Here is a 21,451-nt window from a genome sequence, read left to right on the forward strand (position 1 = left end):
TGAACGTAACCAAGCTTCATGTTCATTCCTTTCTTCAGGTAGAAAGTTCTTTATTCTGTATAAAATGGTGGGGAGGACCTAGAGGGGAGTTTTAACTCCAGGCTATTTTGAGCCAGGTAGCTTTCCTTCATTCTTGGCCCTAAGGAATATACAGAAAGAGAAAGAGATGGGTGTTGTCAATGTTTTGGGCTTCTTCGTGCTGGTAAATGAGGGGTGGGGCCTTGTGGGCTGGGAGGAAGGAAGTCTAAGGCCGGTAATGTTGATTTTCTATCCTAGTTGCCAGGGTCTTGAGCAGAAGAACAGTGTTGACTTGATGTGAAGAAATGGCTCAAATTCAGTCCTGGAGGACTCCCTGGAAAAGATTAAACAAACAAGGTCCAAATCTGAATAGGAGAATAATGAATATGAATGGTCCAAGAAGGGGCAAAACCCAAGACATCCAGTTTCAATCTGTCAACCATGACTGCCAGGAGTTGCTTAATCTCTGGCCAATTTGATAGGCTCAATCTGTAAGGTTTTTTGCAGCTTCCTGGACAACACCCAACTGGTTGGCATGGAAGCAGCAGGATTCATCCAGAAAAAGCCCACCCCCCCCACCCACCCCCCCACACACACACACTTTTCTACAGTTGACAGATCTAATTTGTAACACTGGAGCCGCCAAGGAATCGAGTTGACTTTGAATAGTTATTAGACCTTGGGATATTTCCTGGAGGCTGTCTGATAGATCGTTAGATAGTGCCTGTAGTTTTGGATGGAGGTGGTTAGGCTGGCCTTTCCTGTTCCATTTCCAGCCACTATTCCTAGTCCCACTAAAAGGGGAATGAAATGAATGGCTTGTTTCATTTGCTTGTGAGTGAAAGGAATAGGTAGGGGTTGATCATCGGGGGCTATAAAAATGTTAGGACTGGAATATATCAGGGTGCAGGTTCCAGTCCAGTTAGTAGGTAAACAGAGATATGTAGATGCTGCACACAAGAAAAACAGGCCAGGTGTCTCAACACAACAGCTGAAGTTGATGGCGAAGAGGAGTCGACAGGGAGGGGGTTTGATCTTTCGTTCAAGAATGGTCAGGGACCCTGCTAAGGTAGCCCCAAAGATGGGAGAAGTGGAGGACTATGCTGAGGGAAATCGTCCTATAAAGGTTAAAGATTGTCCTGTAGGACCAGAAATATTATATATAGCCTTTCCAGTGGCAGAGTAAAGTGAAGGTATGGTTACACATGGGTTTAGGGATTATGCCCAAGGATTGGTCATATGAACTGTTTTGGGAATTTCTAAATATGCAAAAAGGAGCTGGTTGTAATAGTCATACTTTCTAGGTGATAGGGCCTCATAGGAGATTTACTGTTGTAGGAGGGAAGGTCAGTGAGTAAAGATTCTAAGACTTTGTCCGAATTCCAGATTTGATCACTTGTGTGAAGATGTTTAAGATATGAAATGAATAAAGACTCCCTACGATATGAGTATTGTAAGGATATGTTACCAGTGTCCAGTCGAGGATGGATATGAGGAGGGCGGAATCTCCCAGAGGAGTTATGGATAGACATATTCAGCAGTCTTTAGCCAATTGTGAGTTAGCAGTATTGAGAGTATGGGTTAAATTATGGGTCTGGAGTAGATAGTTGTGGTCAGGGTTTTGAAACAGTTCTTGGGGCAGAGGAAAGAAAAAAGATAAGAAGATGCTAACCAGCATTTGGGTAAGTGAATATAAGATAGACTACGATGCACAATTGCACTCACCTCACACCCTAGCAAAGTAACACTCAAAATTCACCAAGCCAGGCTTTAGCAATACATGAACTTCCAGATGTTCAAGGTGGTTTTACAAAAGGCAGAGGAACCAGAGATCAAATTGCCAACATCCGCTGGATCATGGAAAAAGCAAGAGTTCCAGAAAAACATCTATTTCCACTTTATTGACTATGCCAAAGCCTTTGACGGTGTGGATCACAATAAACTGTGGAAAATTCTGAAAGAGATGGGAATACCAGACCACCTGACCTGCCTCTTGAGAAACCTGTGTGCAGGTCAGGAAGCAACAATTAGAACTGGACATGGACCAACAGACTGGTTCCAAATAGGAAAAGGAGTATATCAAGCTGTATATTGTCACCCTGCTTATTTAACTTATATGCAAAGTACATCATGAGAAATGCTGGGCTGGAAGAAGCACAAGCTAGAACCAAAATTGCCGGGAGAAATATCAATAACCTCAGATATGCAGGTGACAGCACGATTATGGCAGAAAATGAAGAACAAAAGAGCCTCTTGATGAACATGAACGAGGAGAGTGAAAAAGCTTAACTGAGCTGAACTGACTATGGATAAAAATTTGGATTTCAAAAGAGTAAAAGTTATAAACGGTTTCCTGCAGCCACAGGGTGACAATATAATCTTCAACGTGTTCAAATGTAGATCCTTTTTTTTTTTTTTAAGATTTAAAATGTTTTATTTTATTTTATTTTTTTTTAATTTTAAAATCTTTAATTCTTACATGCGTTCCCAAACATGAACCCCCCTCCCACCTTCCTCCCCATAACATCTCTCTGGGTCATCCCCATGCACCAGCTCCAAGCATGCTGTATCCTGCATCAGACATAGACCGGTGATTCAATTCTTACATGATAGTATACATGTTAGAATGTCATTCTCCCAAATCGTCCCACCCTCTCCCTCTCCCCCTGAGTCCAAAAGTCCATTATACACATCTGTGTCTCTTTCCCTGTCTTGCATACAGGGTCGTCATTGCCATCTTCCTAAATTCCATATATATGTGTTAGTATACTGTATTGGTGTTTTTCTTTCTGGCTTACTTCACTCTGTATAATCGGCTCCAGTTTCATCCATCTCATCAGAACTGATTCAAATGAATTCTTTTTAACGGCTGAGTAATACTCCATTGTGTATATGTACCACAGCTTTCTTATCCATTCATCTGCTGATGGACATCTAGGTTGTTTCCATGTCCTAGCTATTATAAACAGTGCTGCGATGAACATTGGGGTACATGTGTCTCTTTCAATTATGGTTTCCTTGGTGTGTATGCCCAGCAGTGGGATTGCTGGGTCATAAGGTAGTTCTATTTGCAATTTTTTAAGGAATCTCCACACTGTTCTCCATAGTGGCTGTACTAGTTTGCATTCCCACCAACAGTGTAGGAGGGTTCCCTTTTCTCCACACCCTCTCCAGCATTTATTGCTTGCAGATTTTTGGATCGCAGCCATTCTGACTGGTGTGAAGTGGTACGTCATTGTGGTTTTGATTTGCATTTCTCTAATAATGAGTGATGTTGAGCATCTTTTCATGTGTTTGTTAGCCATCCGTATGTCTTCTTTGGAGAAATGTCTATTTAGTTCTTTGGCCCATTTTTTGATTGGGTCGTTTATTTTTCTGGAATTGAGCTGCAGAAGTTGTTTGTATATTTTTGAGATTAGTTGTTTGTCAGTTGCTTCATTTGCTATTATTTTCTCCCATTCAGAAGGCTGTCTTTTCACCTTGCTTATATTTTCCTTTGTTGTGCAGAAGCTTTTAATTTTAATTATAATTAGATCCCTAAATGTAGATCCTTGATGACTCGAGACCCAGCTATCTGCCGGGAGTTGTTCCAGAAATAATTGTAACTGTGAAATCAACAGGCTCATCCGTCGCCAGTTGGGGCTGGTGGAAGCCATGAGAACTTTAGAGTTGTAGGGTCTATGTGAGAAACTTGATAAGTATTAGTCTGGTAAGCATTCTCATCATTGGGCTGCATAACCTTTTTAAGCAGAGTGATGTGCTCCCAAGGGGTGGTTTCTTTTTTATTTTAAATATAAATTTATTTATTTTAACTGGAGATTAATTACTTTACAATATTGTATTGGTTTTGCCATACATCAACATGAATCCACCACAGGTATTCTTTTAATTTTGCAGTGGTAAGGGCCAGCAGAACACCGTGTAGTGTCCTTGCCATTTAGGGGTTAGATATGAGTGGGACTGAACTATCATAGAGAATTTGTCTCTTATTTGGAGGGATGCGTATGGAAGATTGGAGAGTGGTCAAGGTTATCTATATGTTGCTGAAGGGCATCGTGTATCTGGGCAAGTAAGGGAAAAGGAAGGTGTGATGGCAGTTTGGGACTGTCTTGGGAAGGGAGGATCTTAAAGGTACTATGGGCCACCAATACATGGCCTCGAGTGGACTGATATTTAGAGGGTTTCTTGGTAAGGCCCAGACCTTTAAGAGGTCTAAAGGGAGGAGTTTAATCCAATCTTGATGGAGTTTGATTGTTAATTTGGTCAGAGTTTCATTTAGGATTTGCTTGTCTGGGGAGGCCTTACAAATAGCTGTGAAAAGTGAAAAGCAAAGCAGAAAAGGAAAGATATAAGCATCTGAATGCAGAGTTCCAAAGAATAGCAAGAAGAGATAAGAAAGCCTTCTTCAGCGATCAATGCAAAGAAATAGAGGAAAACAGCAGAATGGGAAAGACTAGAGTTCTCTTCAAGAAAATGAGAGATACCAAGGGAACATTTCATGCAAAGATGGGCTCGATAATGGACAGAAATGATATGGACCTAACAGAAGCAGAAGATATTAAGAAGAGGTGGCAAGAATACACAGAAGAACTGTACAAAAAAGATCTTCATGACCCAGATAATCACGATGGTGTAATCAGTCACCTAGAGCCAGACATCCTGGAATGTGAAGTCAAGTGGGCCTTAGAAAGCATCATTACGAACAAAGCTAGTGGAGGTGATGGAATTCCAGTTGAGCTGTTTCAAATCCTGAAAGATGATGCTGTGAAAGTGCTGCACTCGATATGCCAACAAATTTGGAAGACTCAGCAGTGGCCACAGAACTGGAAAAGGTCAGTTTTCATTCCAATCCCAAAGAAAGGCAATGCCAAAGAATGCTCAAACTACCACACAATTGCACTCATCTCACAAACTAGTAAAGTAGTGCTCAAAATTCTCCAAGCCAGGCTTCAACAACATGTGAACCGTGAACTTCCTGATGTTCAAGCTGGTTTTAGAAAAGGCAGAGGAACCAGAGATCAAATTGCCAACATCTGCTGGATCATGGAAAAAGCAAGAGTTCCAGAAAAACATCTATTTCTGCTTTATTGACTATGCCAAAGCCTTTGAGTGTGTGGATCACAATAAACTGTGGAAAATGTTGAGAGAGATGGGAATACCAGACCATCTGACCTGCCTCTTGAGAAATCTGTATGCAGGTCAGGAAGCAACAGTTAGAACTGGACATGGAACAACAGACTGGTTCCAAATAGGAAAAGGAGGACATCAAGGCTGTATATTGTCACCCTACTTATTTAACTCATATGCAGAGTACATCATGAGAAACACTGGACTGGAAAAAAACACAAGCTGGAATCAAGATTGCCGGGAGAAATACCAGTAACGTCAGATATGCAGATGACACCACCCTTATGGCAGAAAGTGAAGAGGAACTAAAAAGCCTCTTGATGAAAGTGAAAGAGGAGAGTGAAAAAGTTGGCTTAAAGCTCAACATTCAGAAAACAAAGATCATGGCATCTGGTCCCATCACTTCATGAGAAATAGATGGGGAAACTGTGGAAACAGTGTCAGACTCTATTTTGGGGGGCTCCAAAATAACTGCAGATGGTGACTGCAGCCATGAAATTAAGCGATGCTTGCTCCTTGGAAGAAAATTTATGACCAACCTAGATAGCATATTCAAAAGCAGAGACATTACTTTGCCGACTAAGGTCCGTCTAGTCAAGGCTATGGCTTTTCCAGTGGTCATGTATGGATGTGACGGTTGGACTGTGAAGAAGGCTGAGTGCCGAAGAATTGATGCTTTTGAACTGTGGTGTTGGAGAAGACTCTAGAGAGTCCCTTGGACTGCAAGGAGATCCAACCAGTCCATTCTGAAGGAGATCAGCCCTGGGATTTCTTTGGAAGGAATGATGCTAAAGCTGAAACTCCAGTACTTTGGCCACCTGATGCGAAGAGTTGACTCATTGGAAAAGACTCTGATACTGGGAGGGATTGGGGGCAGGAGGAGAAGGGGACGACAGAGGACAAGATGGCTGGATGGCACCACTGACTCGATAGAGGTGAGTCTGAGTGAACTCCGGGAGTTGGTGATGGACAGGGAAGTCTGGCGTGCTTCGATTGATGGGGTCGCAAAGAGTCGGACACGACTTGAGAGACTGAACTGAACTGAACTGAACTGGCTCTCCCAACCTTACCGGAGGACTGAGGTAATAAGGAATGTGAAACCTCCAAGGAATTTGAAGGCTTCGTGCAATATTTTGGCTGATTTGGGTCATTTCATTAACCTATCTGTCTGTTTTTGCTCCAACCATTCTGTCTTGATTACTGTTGATATTGTTTCGATTACAGAGAGCATAATTCCTCCCACTTTTTTCTTCTTTCTCAAAATTGTTTTGCCTTCTCAAAATCTTTTGTGTTTCCATACAAATTTTTAAATTATTTCTTCTAGATCTTTAAAAATGCCATTGGCATTTTGATAGGGATTGCATTGAGCCTGTAAATCACCTTGGGTAGTATGGTCATTTTATCAGTATTAATTCTTCCAATTCAAGAATGTAATATGTCTTTCTACCTGTTTGTGTTGTCTTCATTTTCTTTCATCAGTGTGGTATAGTTTTCAGAGTCCAGGTCTTTCATCTCCTTTAGGTAGGCTTACTCCTAGGTATTTCTTTCTTTTTTTGTGAAAAGATAAATGGGATTGTTTTCCTTAATTTCTCTTTTTGATAGTTCTTTGTTAGTGTATAGAAATGCAGCAGATTTCTCTGTATTAATTTTGTGTCTTGCACTTCTCTGACCTCCCTGATGAGCTCTAGTAGTTTTCTTTAGGATTTCCTATATATAGTATCATGTCATTTGCAAACAGTGACAGTTTTACTTCTCCCTTTCTGATGTGGATTCCTTTTATTTCTGTTTCTTTTCTGATTACTGTGGCTAGGACTTCCAAAACTATGTTCAGTCAAAGTGGTAAGAGTGGGCATTATCAACTTGCTCCTGATCCTAGACTGAGTCTTTTCAGCTTTTCACTGTTGACTATGATGTTTGCTATGGTTTTGTCATTGTTGTTATTTAGTCACCAAGTCATGTCCAATTCTTTTGGGACCACGTGAACTGTAGCTGCCAGGGTCTTCTGTCCCTGGGACTTCCCAGGCAAGAACACCTGGAGTGGGTAGCCATTCCCTTCTCCAAGGGATCTTCCCCACCCAGAGATTGAACCCACATCTCTTCCATTGGCAGGTGGCTTCTTTCCCACTGAGCCACCAGGAAAGCCCATGGGTTTGTCATATATGGCCTTTCTTGTGTTGAGGTAGACATTACTTTGTCAACAAAGGTCATCTAGTCAAGGCTATGGTTTTTTTCAGTGGTCATGTATGGATGTGAGAGTTAGACTATAAAGAAAGCTGAGCCCCGAAGAATTGATGCTTTTGAACTCTGGTGTTGGAGAAGACTCTTGAGAGTCCCTCGGACTGCAAGGAGATCCAACCAGTCCATCCTAAAGGAAATCAGTCCTGAATATTTATTGGAAGGAATGATGTTGAAGCTGAAACTCCAATATTTTGGCCACCTGATTCAAAGAGCTGACTCATTTGAAAAGACCCTGATGCTGGGAAAGATTGAAGGTGGGAGGAGAAGGGGGCGACAGAGGATGAGATGGTTGGATGGCATCACCGACTCAATGGACATGGGTTTGGGTGGACTCTGGGAGTTGGTGCTGGGCAGGGAGGCCTGGCATGCTGCAGTTCATGGGATGGCAAAGAATCAGACACGATTGAGTGACTGAACTGAACTGAATTGATGTTCCCTTTATGTCCAATTCCTGGAGATTTTTTTAAATTATAAATGGATGCTGAATTTTATTAAAAACTTTTTCTACATCTATTGAGATAATTGGATTTTTTTTTATTCTTCAGTTTGTTAACATGGTATATCACACTGATTGGTTTGCAGAAATCAAAAAATCCTCATATCCCTAGGATAAATTCCACTTGATCCCGGTATATGACACTTTTAATGTATTATTCGATTTGGTTTGCTAATTTTAAAAATTTTGCTATTCATAAGACTGAAGAGAAAAAGCAAATATTGGCTACAAACAATGAACAAAAGGCAAATACAAACAGCAGCTAACAGTCCTGAATTTCTAGACTTAAGCTCTAAAAGGATGTCAACACTCAGGACCCTATGACATGTAATCATGATGTCAATCACCTCAAAACAGAAATCTAGCTCATGAGAAACTGCTTTGTTTTAATAACAGAAAGGCATTTTTCATGATGGGCAGAGCTTTCCACAAAGAAAAGCAACACTTGCAATTTATGGAGCCAACAAAAAAGATATTTTTATAGTGTCCCACTCCTTAATCAGCTATACTCCAAAACAAAATATAAAAAAAAATTTTAGGTCTCCCCCTCTAATAGTTGCTCTACCCATCAGTTTTGCTTTTCCTAAATACTTTAACGTTTTAGAATGTTGTTGTTATTCAGTCACTAAGTGCTGTCTGACGCTTTGCAACCCTATGGACTGCAGCATGCCAGGCTTCCCTGTCCATCACCAACTCCCAGAACTTGCTCAAACTTGTGTCCATCGAGTTGGTGATACCCTCAACCATCTCATCCTCTTCCCCTTCTCCTCCTGCTTTCAATCTTTCCCAGCATCAGGGTCTTCTCAATGAGATAGCTCTTTGCATCAGGTAGCCAAAGTATTTGGAACTTCAGCCTAAGTATCAGTCCCTCTCATGACTATTCAGAATTGATTTCCTTTAGGATTGACTTGTTTGATCTCCTTGCAGTCCAAGGGACTCTCAAGAGTCTTCTGTAACACCACAGTTTGAAAACATCAGTTCTTTGGCACTCAGCCTTCTATATGGTCCAACTCTCACATCTATACATGACTACTGGCAAAACCAGTAGTCATTTTAGAATGTAGGAGTGGGTTAAAAATGATGTTGCATTTTTGCTATTTTTATCTCATTTGTTTAAAATAGTGTGCTATTCATTTTCACATAAACTAGTCTCCTAGTCCTAGCTTTGGAAAATTCTGTTTATTTTCTTCACCTGTGTAAGTCCAGATACAGAACTTTAAGCTTTCGATGTTGGATGTACTTGCTTTTGAAAAGGAAATATTGCTATGCCACAACCTGTGATCAGCTATCATAAATAATCCACCCACAGAATCTGGGTTGTATGAATGTGATGCTTCTAAATCCTCTTACATAATAGATTTAGATGATCCAAAGAGCCTGCAATACAGGAGACTCGAGTTCAGTCCCTAGGTTGGGAAAACATCCTAGAGAAGGGCATGGCAACTCACTCCAGTGTTCTTGCCTGGAGAATTTCTGTCACAAAAAGTTGGACATGACTTCATTTTCACCTTGTTTCACAGAGTTAAAAGCTGTCACTGTCATCAGTATTCTTTGTACATCAACAGGGTGCATGGCAGTAAGCTTTCACTCTATTTTCACTAAAAACATCTACAGACTAAATATTGGTGTTCTTTGGGAAGCAGACTATCACTTATGTGCATTCTTTTCCATTGGTTACAATAATTTTTTCTTGCAGAGTAAATAAAGATGACCAGCAGCTTCTCAATATGCAAAAGACTGTCAATTTCCAGTTGACCCTTGCTAAAATATCATGGGAAGGAAAAAAACAATTCACTGCTAAATAAATAAATTCTTGAGGGAAGCTGTCAATCATGCCTTTTTGCAATCTATCCTGAATAATTTGCTTCAGGCTCATTTAAAAGGCTGCCTATGGGCTTCCCTGGTGGCTCAGCGGTAAAGAATCCTCCTGCCAATGCAAGAGACACAGGTTCCATCCCTAGGCTGGGAGAATCTCACATACTGCAGAACAACTAAGCCTGTGTGCCACAAGTACTGAGCTTGTGCTCTAGAGCCCACATGTCGCAACTACTGAAGCCCACGTGCCCTAGAGCCCATGCTTCCCAGCAAGAGAAACCCACACTCCCTGCAACTGGAGATTAGCCCCAGTCTCTGCAACTAGAGAAAAGCCCAGGTGCAGCAGCAAAGACCAAGTGCAGTCAAAAAAATAAATAAATAAAGGCTACACAAATTTACCCAGCCAGCATTTTTCCTTTTGCCTGGCCAACTCGTTACTCATTGCTCATCAGATAGAGCAATTTAGGACAGATTCCATGGGAAGCACATGGCACTTAATGGGAAGAAGTCCTCAGAAAAAAGGACAGGTAGGGATCTCAGAAGAGACAGGGAGGATTCTCATTGTGCTGGCTGATTTTGAGTTCTTTTCCTACCTACTTACCCTAAACAAAAAGGCTGACTAAAAGCATCAAATATATCATCAAGAGTGTTCTGTATAAAGTGGGGCTGGCTGGTAGGATTTTGCAAACCTGCTTAGCCATTAGACTCTTGGTAAGACTTTGTCTGAGAGGAATTGTCAGAGACCTGAGTGCCATCTGAGGGTGGGAGGGAGGGGCTGGGTGGGCAGGGAAGACAAGGACTAGGGAAGCCCAAAGTGACCACTGCTACTGCTAAGTCGTTTCAGTCATGTCTGACTCTGTGCAACCCCATAGATGGCAGCCCATCAGGCTCCCCTGTCCCTGGGATTCTCCAGGCAAGAATACCAGAGTGGGTTGCCATTTCCTTCACCAATGGATGAAAATGAAAAGTGAAAGTGAAGTCGCTCAGTTGTGTCCGACTGTTAGCGACCCCATAGACTGCAGCCCACCAGGCTCCTCCATCCATGGGATTTTCCAGGCAAGAGTACTGGAGTGGGATGCCATTGCCTTCTGCCACAAGCTTGTCTAATTACTAACCTGCACTCAGGAAGCCTCTTGACCTGCTCTTACAGGAGCAGACACAGTATTCTTTCCCTATTTCCTTTCTACTCCCTCTCTAGGGAGCCCTGGGACAGGCTCCAGTACTTCTCATGTAAATGCCATCTCTACCCCTTCACCTCCCGAGGAAGGAAGAGTCCAGATGCTTATCTCCTAAAAAAAGAGGTCATTAAATTTGGGGGCTACTCTACAGTTGGAGAAGACTCTTAAGAGTCCCTTGGACTACAACGAGATCCAACCAGTCCATTCTAAAGGAGATCAGTCCTAGATGTTCTATGGAAGGAATGATGCTAAAGCTGAAACTCCAGTACTTTGGTCACCTCATGCAAAGAGTTGACTCATTGGAAAAGACTCTGATGTTGGGAGGGATTTGGGGGCAGGAGGAAAAGGGGATGACAGAGGATGAGATGGCTGGATGGCATCACCGACTTGATGGACGTGAGCTTGAGTGAACTCCGGGAGTTGGTGATGGACAGGGAGGCTGGCATGCTGCAGTTCATGGGGTGGCAAAGAGTCAGACACGACTGAGCCACTGAACTGAACTACAGTTCAGTTCAACAGATACTCATTTAATTCCATATGTGCAAGAAAGCTGAAAACCTTGGTAGTTTCTTCTGTTTGATTCTGCCTAACTAAAAGCTCTGCTGCGTTTATGTACTGTCGATGAACATCAGCTTCAAAGGAACAGTTCTGTCCAGCCAAAAGGCCAAAATCTCCGGGGGGTGGGAGGGGGGGGACAATTTCCGGGTCCATGGTACGAAATGCTGCACACCGGAAATTTTAAACAACTGGCTAGACAGTATTCCTCCCTTCCATCTACTCTCAATCACTGGAAAAGCTCAGACCATTAGGAACATACATATCTTCCAAATTTTAAGAGTGTTCTGCAAAAGTCATTCTTCACATGCACTGTAAAAGAGATTTTCCTCTTCGTTTCTCCAGTACTCTCCCTGGGTTAGGGAGTCCCTCAGAGAGGGATTGCACTTAGCCAGCAGAACCTGTATGCCAATGGCCTCATGAACCCTGAGAAATTCTTTCATCATGTGGATCCCTGCTGGATCTAAAAGCTGTGCTGCACTGCAGTCAGTCACGATGGTGTGGAACTCTAAGGAGTCATGGGAAAGTTGCACTGAAAACTTCATCCTGGATTCCAGTGAGAGCGGCTATTTCCCTTTTGATCTTTTTCTTTGCTACCTTCTTCTGAGCTGCCTATGAAATGATTGGATGGTATCACCGGCTCAATGGACATGAGTTTCAGCAAGCTCTGGAATTTGGTGATGGACAGGGAGGCCTGGTGGGCTGCAGTCCATGGGGCTGCAAAGACCCGGAGGCGACTGAGCGACTGAACTGAACTGAAGTTACTAAGACTGGATTGGGGGGTGGGAGGTTTATAAAGAAGATTTAAAATATTCTCTGTTCGTGTAGTAGAGAGTGGATTCAAAGTGGACAACCTTGATGGCTGACTTAGCCTGACAGGTCTTGTAGGCAGACATGGATTCAAAGATTTCAGGCTCTTTTGTTGGGCCAAGCAATGAAGTCTTTACATCTGAGTGTAGAGGATGAGCCAAAACATAGAAAAACCAACCCCAATAAGCAGGCCTATTTCAGTACTTAGTTCAGAGGACAACACAGTACCAAATGAGATAACTGTATCCATTCAGCTAATTCTCCACATTGTCCATGGAATTCTCTAGGCCAGGATACTAGAGTGGGTAGCCGTTTCCTTCTCCAGGGGATCTTCTTGACCCGGGTCTCCTGCATTGCAGGTGGATTGTTACCAGTATTGCCACCTGTCAAGTGGGAGACTGGGTTAGATTTCACAATAGGGAGACTATAGAACTGGTTATTGGTGTATTCATATATTTGATTTTTTCCTGGTTCTCTGTTGGGAGATTGTACCTTTCCTAGAATTTGTCCACTTCTTCCATGTTGTTCATTTTATTGGCGAGATTGTTTTAGCTATCCAGGGTCATTTGTGTTCCCATACAAATAGTAAAATTTTGTGTTCTAATTCTGTGAGAAATGCCATTGGTTACTTGATAGAAATTGCATTGGGTCTGTAGATAACTTTGGATAGTATAGAACAGTATCATGACAGACATTTTCACAATATTGATTCTTCCAATCCATGAACATATATATATATACAGTTGCCTCCTGCCTCTCTGGGCGGCTCTCCAAGATCAGCAAGTGGGCCTCCCTCAGGCTCCTGTCATATTACTGCTTCTGCACGGGGTCTCAGAGCATGAGAGATTTTTGTCCATGCCCTTTGAGAGTGGGGTCTCTGCTTTCCATGCCTTCTCACTCTCCCATGTGTAAGCCCTGTAGCCTTCAAAGTTGCATGTTTTGGAGCTTCTCAGGTGGCTCAGTTGTAAAGAATCTGCCCACAATGCAGAACACGTGCATTCGATCCCTGGGTCAGGAAGATCCCCCACAGCAGGGAATGGTTACCCACTCGAGGATTCTTGCCTGGAGAATCCCATGGACAGAGGAGCCTGGCGGACTACAGTCCATGGGGTCACAAAGAGCCAGACACAACTTAGCAATGACATAACAAAGTCAGATATTTTGGGGGCTCACCTTTCTTGTGCAGGACCCCCCCCCCCTCTGGGGAGCCAGAAGTGGGGCCCAATCCCTTGCTCCTTGGGGAAAACCTCTGTTGTTCTGATTATCTTCCCATTTGTGAGTCACCTACCTAGGGATGTGGGTCTTGACCTTACTCCCTCCTATCTGTCTTGTTGTGGTTCCTTCTTTTCACCTTTAGCTGTGGAAAATATTTTCTACTAGTTCTTAGATCATAGTTATTTTCTAGATGCTTATGATTCTGGTGTGCTCATAAAAGGAGTTGTGCTCAGGGTCTTCCTGCCCTGTCGTCTTGGCCACACTCTGAGCCTCAGCACTCTGGTTTTGACACAGTAGTTTTTTCTCGACTTTCACAGCATGCCCCATCTTGTTTCCCTCCCTTTTGTACTCTCTGCATGGCCTAGTATGGTAGTGACTAGGCAGGTGTGGCCATTGAACTGTAACTTTCAATTAAACAATTTGGAATAAAATGCAAAATTCAGTTCTTCAATTCCACTTCTTACATTTCATGAGCTCAATAACCCATGTGGCTCAGGGCAACCTTATGGAACCACACAAAACAGTTTCATCTTTGCAAAGAGTTCTAACTCTCCTAAATGATCACAGGGGCAGCAGGTCTCTTGCGAGAGTTTGGATGCCTCTGCCCTCACTTCCTGTCTCCTCCTACCTCCTCCTTTTAATAGCTTTGCATCACCTCCTGGTTCAGCCTTGTCTTCAAAGTAAGAGAAGGGAGCAGGCCCCAGATTTTCTAGGTAAGGGAAGAAGTATGTTTGTGGGGGTGAGAGGGAGGGAGGGAAATGCATGATATGATGGACGGGGACTCCTCCCCTGGATCTATATCTTAAATCTCCTTGCAAACTTGCTCTCGAAATATATTTCTCATTGGGTTTCTCTTTGCTGTTTTTGATGATTTTAGGCTGTAATCTGTTTTGAAGGCTAAGCTCTACAAATTGATGCCTCTTTCCATGGTGATGGCTCAGAAGATTCTTGTGCAAACAAATGATTCCTCTCACCATTCATAGAATTTATAAGAAAACTTGAAGTTTTCAGGATTAGCATTGACCAAGCAGACAGAATTCATTCTGTGGGAAGCTGGTGGTGAGAAGAGCTCGAGGAGATGTAAGAGGCACAGCTCAGCACTTCCCCTGTTGCAAAACCAGCACACAGAGCAGGACCAGTGAGTCTGTTACCCAGCTAACTCTGCTCAGAGCTGCCCCTTTGGACCCGCCTCCTCAGGGACAGTAACTTCCTGGGCCTCACCCCAAGCTGGGGAAGAGAAGCTTCTGGAAGACAGGAGGAGGGAGACACCAACCCATATTACTGTCTACCATTCAGGAGGAGCAGGGGACCAACTGATGCCTGTTCCTTAAACAGTAGGAGGAGAATTCAGCCATCCAGTGTCAGTGTGTAGACAAGGTCAGTCCCCTGGTTTAGTATCTGAACTAGGATAAACAGAACAGCATTAAAGAATGCTGAAGACAGAGTCCACAGACTGGACAGCAGACTTTAAGAAATAACCCAAAGCTTGTCTGTTCCTATTTCGGGTATCTGACTCCTTCTCCTAACGCCCACAACCAACATCAGCTTTATGAACAAAGCTTATTCTTTAAAATTCTGTGATTTCACCTCCCAGTTTATAAGAAGCTGTTTCCTACTCTTATTCCTAACTGACTTTCAAAAGAAAGTGTTTCAAATTTGTATTTGATGCATTTCTACCAGATGACTCTATCTTTAGCAAATAGCATTTTCAGCCTGTTCTAGTTAAAATCTGCTCTGCTAAGAATTCTCCAAATGGCTTTCTCCATTGCCCAACCTTAGAATGTAGTGAGAAAATAAAACACCTAATATGTAATGCCATGTTTCAAGAGCAATGTGTTTTTAATAAGGAAAAGATAAGTTTTTTCACAGTCAGATGCAAGCAAGATATAAAGCTCAGTCACAGAGGAGGCAAGAAACAGTGGGGTATTTTTTAATCAATTAATTTATTAAACAAACATTTTTTGAGATCCATGCTTTGTCCAATACTGTGCTTTTTTCCTCAGGAACAAGGGGGTATGCAAGACACAGATGGTTCACCATCACAAAGCTAGCAGTCTACAAGGAGACAGTAAAAAAAATCAAACCACTTCCTATCGTGGTATGTATTCTATAGAAACTCTTGGGTGTAGTTAGAACAAAACCTGTCTTGTTGGTTGATAGTGTGGGTGGAGATACCCCTCTGGAGAAATAACAAAACACTGAGGCCTCAGGGCTGAGCAGAAACCAGTTAGCCATTGCATGGGGATGGGAGTGCTCTGAGGACGGGCAAGTGCTCCTCAAAGATCTAGGAGCTGGGGGGAGCTTAGAGGATTCAGGGGACACTGAGGAGGCCAGTATGATTAAAGCTTTTTGAGAGAGAAATTGATCGTGCAAGGCCTTTGGGATCATTCCAGGGCTTTCAACTATTTGAAAAATAAAAAACAAAAGCAATCCATTAGAAAACCTAAACGAGAAAAAAAGCCAAATATCAAAAAGGCATCTGACTATGTATAGAGAGAGTAACATGGAAATATACATCACCATATATAAAATAGGTAGCCAATGGGAATTTGCTGTATGATTCAGGGACCTGAAAACGGGGCTCAGTAACAACCTAGAGGGGCAGGATGTGGAGGGAGGTGGCAGGGATGTTCAAGTGGGAGCGAACATGGTAAACCTATAACTGATTCATGTTGATGTTTGGTAGAAACCAACCCAATGCTGTAAAGCAATTATCCTTTGATTATAAATTTTAAAAAGGCATCTGACTATTGAGTAGAGGCGGGGTTGAAGATACAGTATCATTTGGGAGCCTACTACATTGCAATCAAATTATAGAATTGGATTCACATGGAGATGGGGAGAAATGGATGATTTTTCATTTGGGGAATTAAAATCTATAGGATTTGGTGATGGACTGTGAGCAAGTGAGGAAAGAAGTGTTTTAGAGATGACCCCAAGGTTCTTCATAAGCCATTTTGTGATGCCACTTACTGAAATTCAAACCAGGCTGGGGATGGAAGTCAGGGTTTCATTTTGTCCAAATAGGTTTGAGATGCCCACAAAATTGCCAAATGGAGAATTTGACTGGGATAGAAAAGGCTGTAACACTGGAAGGGTCCAGGCTGCAGACTACATATAAATGGCATTCAGAGCAATAATTGAATAGAGGAGGGAAAGGCACCCAGAACCAGTGCCAAGGAAGCACTTGAAGCACTTACATCTGTGTAAAGAAATTTGGCAGTCTGAAAATGAGACTGAGAGCAGAACTAAGTATTGAGAAATAGAGGAGATCAACTAGCAAGTTTATGAAGAAAGAGAAGGTGCTGTTTACAGGAGGTTGATGTTTCTGGTTTGTTCTGCATTTCCCTGACACAACATAGTTCTGTCTCTTTATTCCCAGGAATCCAAACCACAATGGCAGCCCAGTACCTCAGTGAACCCAGGAGCAGCCATGGTGAGACGCTGCTTGGGGAGGGCAGCCAGGCTTGGGAGGAGGGCTGGGACTCTCCTGCCTTGTCATCCAGCCAACCTGTACAAGAGCAAAACGTCTTCAACCACATTTCTCAGTTTCCCCTCATTTGGTCTGCTGTCTCACTCTCTCCACCCTCTCTGCATCCTCCTTGTGATGTAGCTTAACAGCGAGCAGGAGGAGAGTTCCAGTACCCTGACTGCTCCCGGGCTTGATGAGGTTTCTTACTTGCTACTTCCTAACATGTGGGCACACGGATCAGGGGTTGTGGCCTCCCAGGTGGTTTCTCTGCCCCTCTCTTCAGCCCGAGAGTACTGGGAAGGAGGAACATGGGGGTGATCAATGCCTCATTCAGGCCCCTAATTTCCTTGCTCCCGGTGGCCTCCCTCTAAGCAACAAACTCAACAGACTGATCACTCCCTTTCTCATATAACCCTCCCTCTACCCCTTTGTCCTAGGAATAGATTCTATCATTTGAGCTTTTGCTGGTTCAGCAAATCACTCTGCAATTTAGGAACCTAAAACAGCAACAATTTACTTGACTCTTAATTTTGAGGGTCACTCATTTGGGCTGTGCTTGGGTCTGCACTAACCTGGCTAATCTCAGCCAGACTGACTCATGTGTAGGTGCTCGGCTGGTGGTTCAGGATGCAACACAAGAATCTTGGATAGCCTCACAGACATGCCTGGTGGTCAGCAAGCTCTGGGTCGGCCAGGCAGACAGGGGTAACAGGGCCTTGTGCCCCTCATCAAGTAGGCTAGTCCAGGGCAGGTGTAGGGTTCCAAAAATCAGAAAGAGAAGGCAGAGCACAATGTGTCAGTGCTTTTGGATTCTCTGCATATCCATGTTTTCATGATCCTATGATCCAACACAAGTCACATGGCCCAGTCAGACTGAAGGGTTGGAGAAACAGACTCATCCTGATGAGAGGAGCTGAGAATCCACCTTCCCAAGAGGTACGAGTGCAGAGATGGACTCCTTCATGGCTATGGCTGCCATCTTCAGAGGCTGCCATCAATTCGTTATGAGCATTGGACAATGGTTGCAGTGTTGGCACTGGCCTTGGTGCCTTTTCACTGCCGGGCCATTAATTTCCTACACCCTCTCTCTAAAGCCAACCAATATCCTGGGATCTCCTTAGGTTGGAGTTTCTATTGTGAGACTAACTATTAAGAATACTCTGAATTCTTATGTACATTTTGTCTTAGGTAAATCTTAGCCATCCCATATCCAGTGTTTGCAGCACTGGGAAATTTACTTCTTTTATCCCGGGATTCTGGTTCTGAAATGGGGAAAACTCTGCCTTAGGGATTCAGGGAACAGCAAACACTTCATCAGAAAGTGTGTGGGAGATGGAGATTAACTACAGATTTTTGTGGACGTCACAGGAGGGGTTTCTGCAAGTTTCTGGTCCTATTTGACTGATATTTTTTCAAGGTTAGCCCACCTCACAGAATAGACTGAAAGGAACAAAGCAGAAGTGGAGACACCTGTTAGGAGACTACTGAGGCAGGGGTGGTGATGGAATCTGGACTAGAATGATGATCTTCAAACCAGAGACAGGCGAACAGACTTGGAGCCAAGAGAACATGCTGATGGGCGGGTCTGGAAAGTGGGGAAAGAGGGGAGTCAAGGGTGACTCCTGGCTTTCCAGTCTGAGGACCTGGGTGAATGGTGACGGCTCTGAAAATAAACTGGAGTTGGTAACAGTGTCTATAATGTTGTATGTCGGATAATGTAGGCATTGTCTCAAAGCATAAATGGGTAAGTATAACGTAGAATTCCTCGTGCAGGAATCAGACCCTTAAGTTCAAGAGCCCGACAGCAAAGTCTGCCTTCTCGGAAAAACAAGCTTTCCCTCTGGTCCTGGGTCTATGCCTGACAAATCCAGAGGACTTTGACATTGCAGAGATATGCAGAGACCTGGTGAATACAAGCACAGAAAGAGCTGGTAGATGATTTGGTGTTTAAATTCAGGTTTCAATTGCTGTGCTCTACTGCTCTGATATTAACTTTCAACTTTCCTAGGAAGTCGAATATGCATAGTCAATTTTGTGTTACCTCCTATCTTATGAAGAACAGCTACTGGTAGCAACTCAGAGTCCTCTTCTTAATCACATTGTTTCCTCCTCTATGAGCTGTTTGCTTCCACAAGGTCAGAGTAAGAGCTGAAAGGGATCCTGAAAAATATCTGTTGTTATTCCTGTTCAGTTGCTAAGTCATGCCCATGGAGTGCAGCTTGCCAGGTTCCTCTGTCCTCCACTCTCTCCTGGAGTTTGCTCAAATTCATGTCCATTGATTTGGTGATGCTGTCTAGCCATTTTATCCTCTGCCACCCCCTTTTCCTTCTGCCTTCAACCTTTCCCAGCATCAGAATCTTTTCCAGTGAGTCTGCTCTTTGCATCAGGTGGCCAAAGTATTGGAGCTTCAGCTACAGCATCAGTCCTTCCAATGAATATTCAGGGTTGAATATTTATTCAGTGGGCAGGAGCCTTGCAGGGGAGACATTTGAAGTTCATTCAAACACTGGGTCTTCTGTTTCCTGATGTTCCAGGGCTTGCAAACTCCGGAGATTCCCAGCTGAGACTTGTCTTAGTGGGTAAGACTGGGGCAGGAAAAAGTGCAACAGGAAACAACATCCTCAGAAAGAAAGTGTTTCTGTCTAGCTTTTCTGCTGTATCCATCACCAAGCACTGTGAGAAAGGAAGCAGCACCTGGAAGGGGAGGAATTGTCGTCGTCGACACACCTGGCCTTTTTGACACGGAGGCCCCAGATGCTGAGACTGTCAAGGAGATTACCCGCTGCATGGTGCTGACCTCCCCGGGGCCTCATGCTCTGCTCCTAGTCAACCCACTGGGCCGTTACACTCTGGAAGACCAGAAAGCCACAGAGAAGATCCTGACGATGTTTGGAGAGAAAGCTAGGGAACACATGATTCTCTTATTCACCCGGAAAGATGACTTAGACGGCATGGATTTCCATGATTACTTAAAGAAAGCTCCTACAGCCATCCAAGAGCTGATTCGTGTTAGGTTATCAGAAGACTTAGTGAGGTGTGTAACTACATCAGGGACCTGGGTCAGTAGCTCCTGCGCTAAACATTCCATAACCAAATAAGGAGGTCAGTAGCTCCTGCGCTAAACATTCCATAACCAGATTAAAAAAAAAATCTATAGGGAAGCAGCATCAGGGGAATGTATGAGCTCAGCTTCGCATGTAACCAATCAGGTAGTGCCAACTATGCCTGTTGCTGGACTAAGGGACAAACTGTATATAAACCGCCATACCTCTTTGTTCGGGGTCCAGCCGCATTCTGCTGTGTCGGAGAGGCTAGGACCCTGGCGCACCAGAAATAAACTCCCTTTATGCCTTTTGCATTACTTTGGTGGACTTGTTCATTCGGTCGGGTAGGGGACACGGACACGGAGCATAACAATTCGCAAGTTCAGAAATCGCTACTGTGTTTTCAACAACAAGGCCACAGGAGCTGAACAGGAGGACCAGAGGGAGCAGCTGCTGGCCCTGGTCCAGGATGTGGTGAACAAGTGCAAGGGGAGATACTACATGAATAGCCAGTATCAGAAGACCGAGGAGGAGATTCAGAAGCAAATCCAAGTGTTACAAGAATATTACAGAGCAGAGCTTGAGAGAGCGAAAGCTCAGATAAAACAGGAGTTCAAAGAGGAAATCAGAAAGCTGAAGGATGAACTAGAACAGCAAGAGCAGAAGGTGGAAATGGAAAGGCAATTGGCAGAAAGGGAAGCTTACTGGATTTCAAGGCAGCAAAGAGCCAGAGATGATGTTTTGAGTCAGAATAAGATACTTGAAATCATCCTTAATGGGTTACGAGTTTTTTTCCTCTCTGTTTAAGGATTAAACTTCATGAAAATCTGTCTATATTTCCTGCATATTTTTGGGTGGTCCTGCCCCATGTAACTCAGAGAATTCTCCTTTTTCTCTGAGACTCTCAGGGCTAAGGAGAGTAAGTTCAATATTGATAATTGGTATATGTTTGATTGATTTGACAAGGAAGGGATAAATTCTCAACTTGTGAAACTCTGAAGCAGAAAGTATTGATGCTCCCTATTTATGAATTCTTTCTCAGAGACACCAAGACAGAGAATGCAGGAGACCAAAGAAGATGGCCCCGAGCTTTCTCTCTTTATCCCTAAAAGAGATTTCTCCTCTAGATTCTTTCTAGATTGGTGGGTGATCTTCTCCTACAGCTTTTCTTGCTGGGAGCCAGTGTGAGGAATCCCGCCCGTGACAAGGTCATGAGGAAGGAAGCTGACATACGCAAGGCGTGCTCAGACTTCAGGGACCCCTCTGGAAATTCCTAAGCATGTACCCCAACAAAAATCTGCTGGCTTTTGTGCTCTGCTTTTCCACTCTTCTGACATTTTCTGGAAAAAGTCAATTCAGGGCTTTAGTCTTCTGCATTTGAAAGAGTGTTTCAATCCAAAAAACCCTCTGATGGCTTTCTAGCCTGCCTGCAGGACTCGTAAAGCTGCGCGTGTGATTGTTTGAGGCCTCCTGACCGCAGGAG

At 43.4% G+C, this 21,451-nt stretch overlaps 1 protein-coding gene across 1 annotated transcript; it reads left to right on the forward strand.

Moving 5' to 3' along the window:
• On the forward strand, nucleotides 14,108-21,159 carry LOC108635826 (GTPase IMAP family member 4-like). Its single transcript, XM_018046766.1, is given in 8 exon segments — nucleotides 14,108-14,165; nucleotides 14,330-14,532; nucleotides 15,456-15,550; nucleotides 16,835-16,888; nucleotides 19,459-19,630; nucleotides 19,632-19,932; nucleotides 20,024-20,026; nucleotides 20,350-21,159. Coding segments are annotated over 7 exon segments (1,053 nt in total). The 5' UTR covers nucleotides 14,108-14,165; nucleotides 14,330-14,530; the 3' UTR covers nucleotides 20,776-21,159.

The sequence above is a fragment of the Capra hircus genome, chromosome 4, assembly GCF_001704415.2.
Source record: "Capra hircus breed San Clemente chromosome 4, ASM170441v1, whole genome shotgun sequence".
Taxonomy (NCBI): domain Eukaryota; kingdom Metazoa; phylum Chordata; class Mammalia; order Artiodactyla; family Bovidae; genus Capra; species Capra hircus.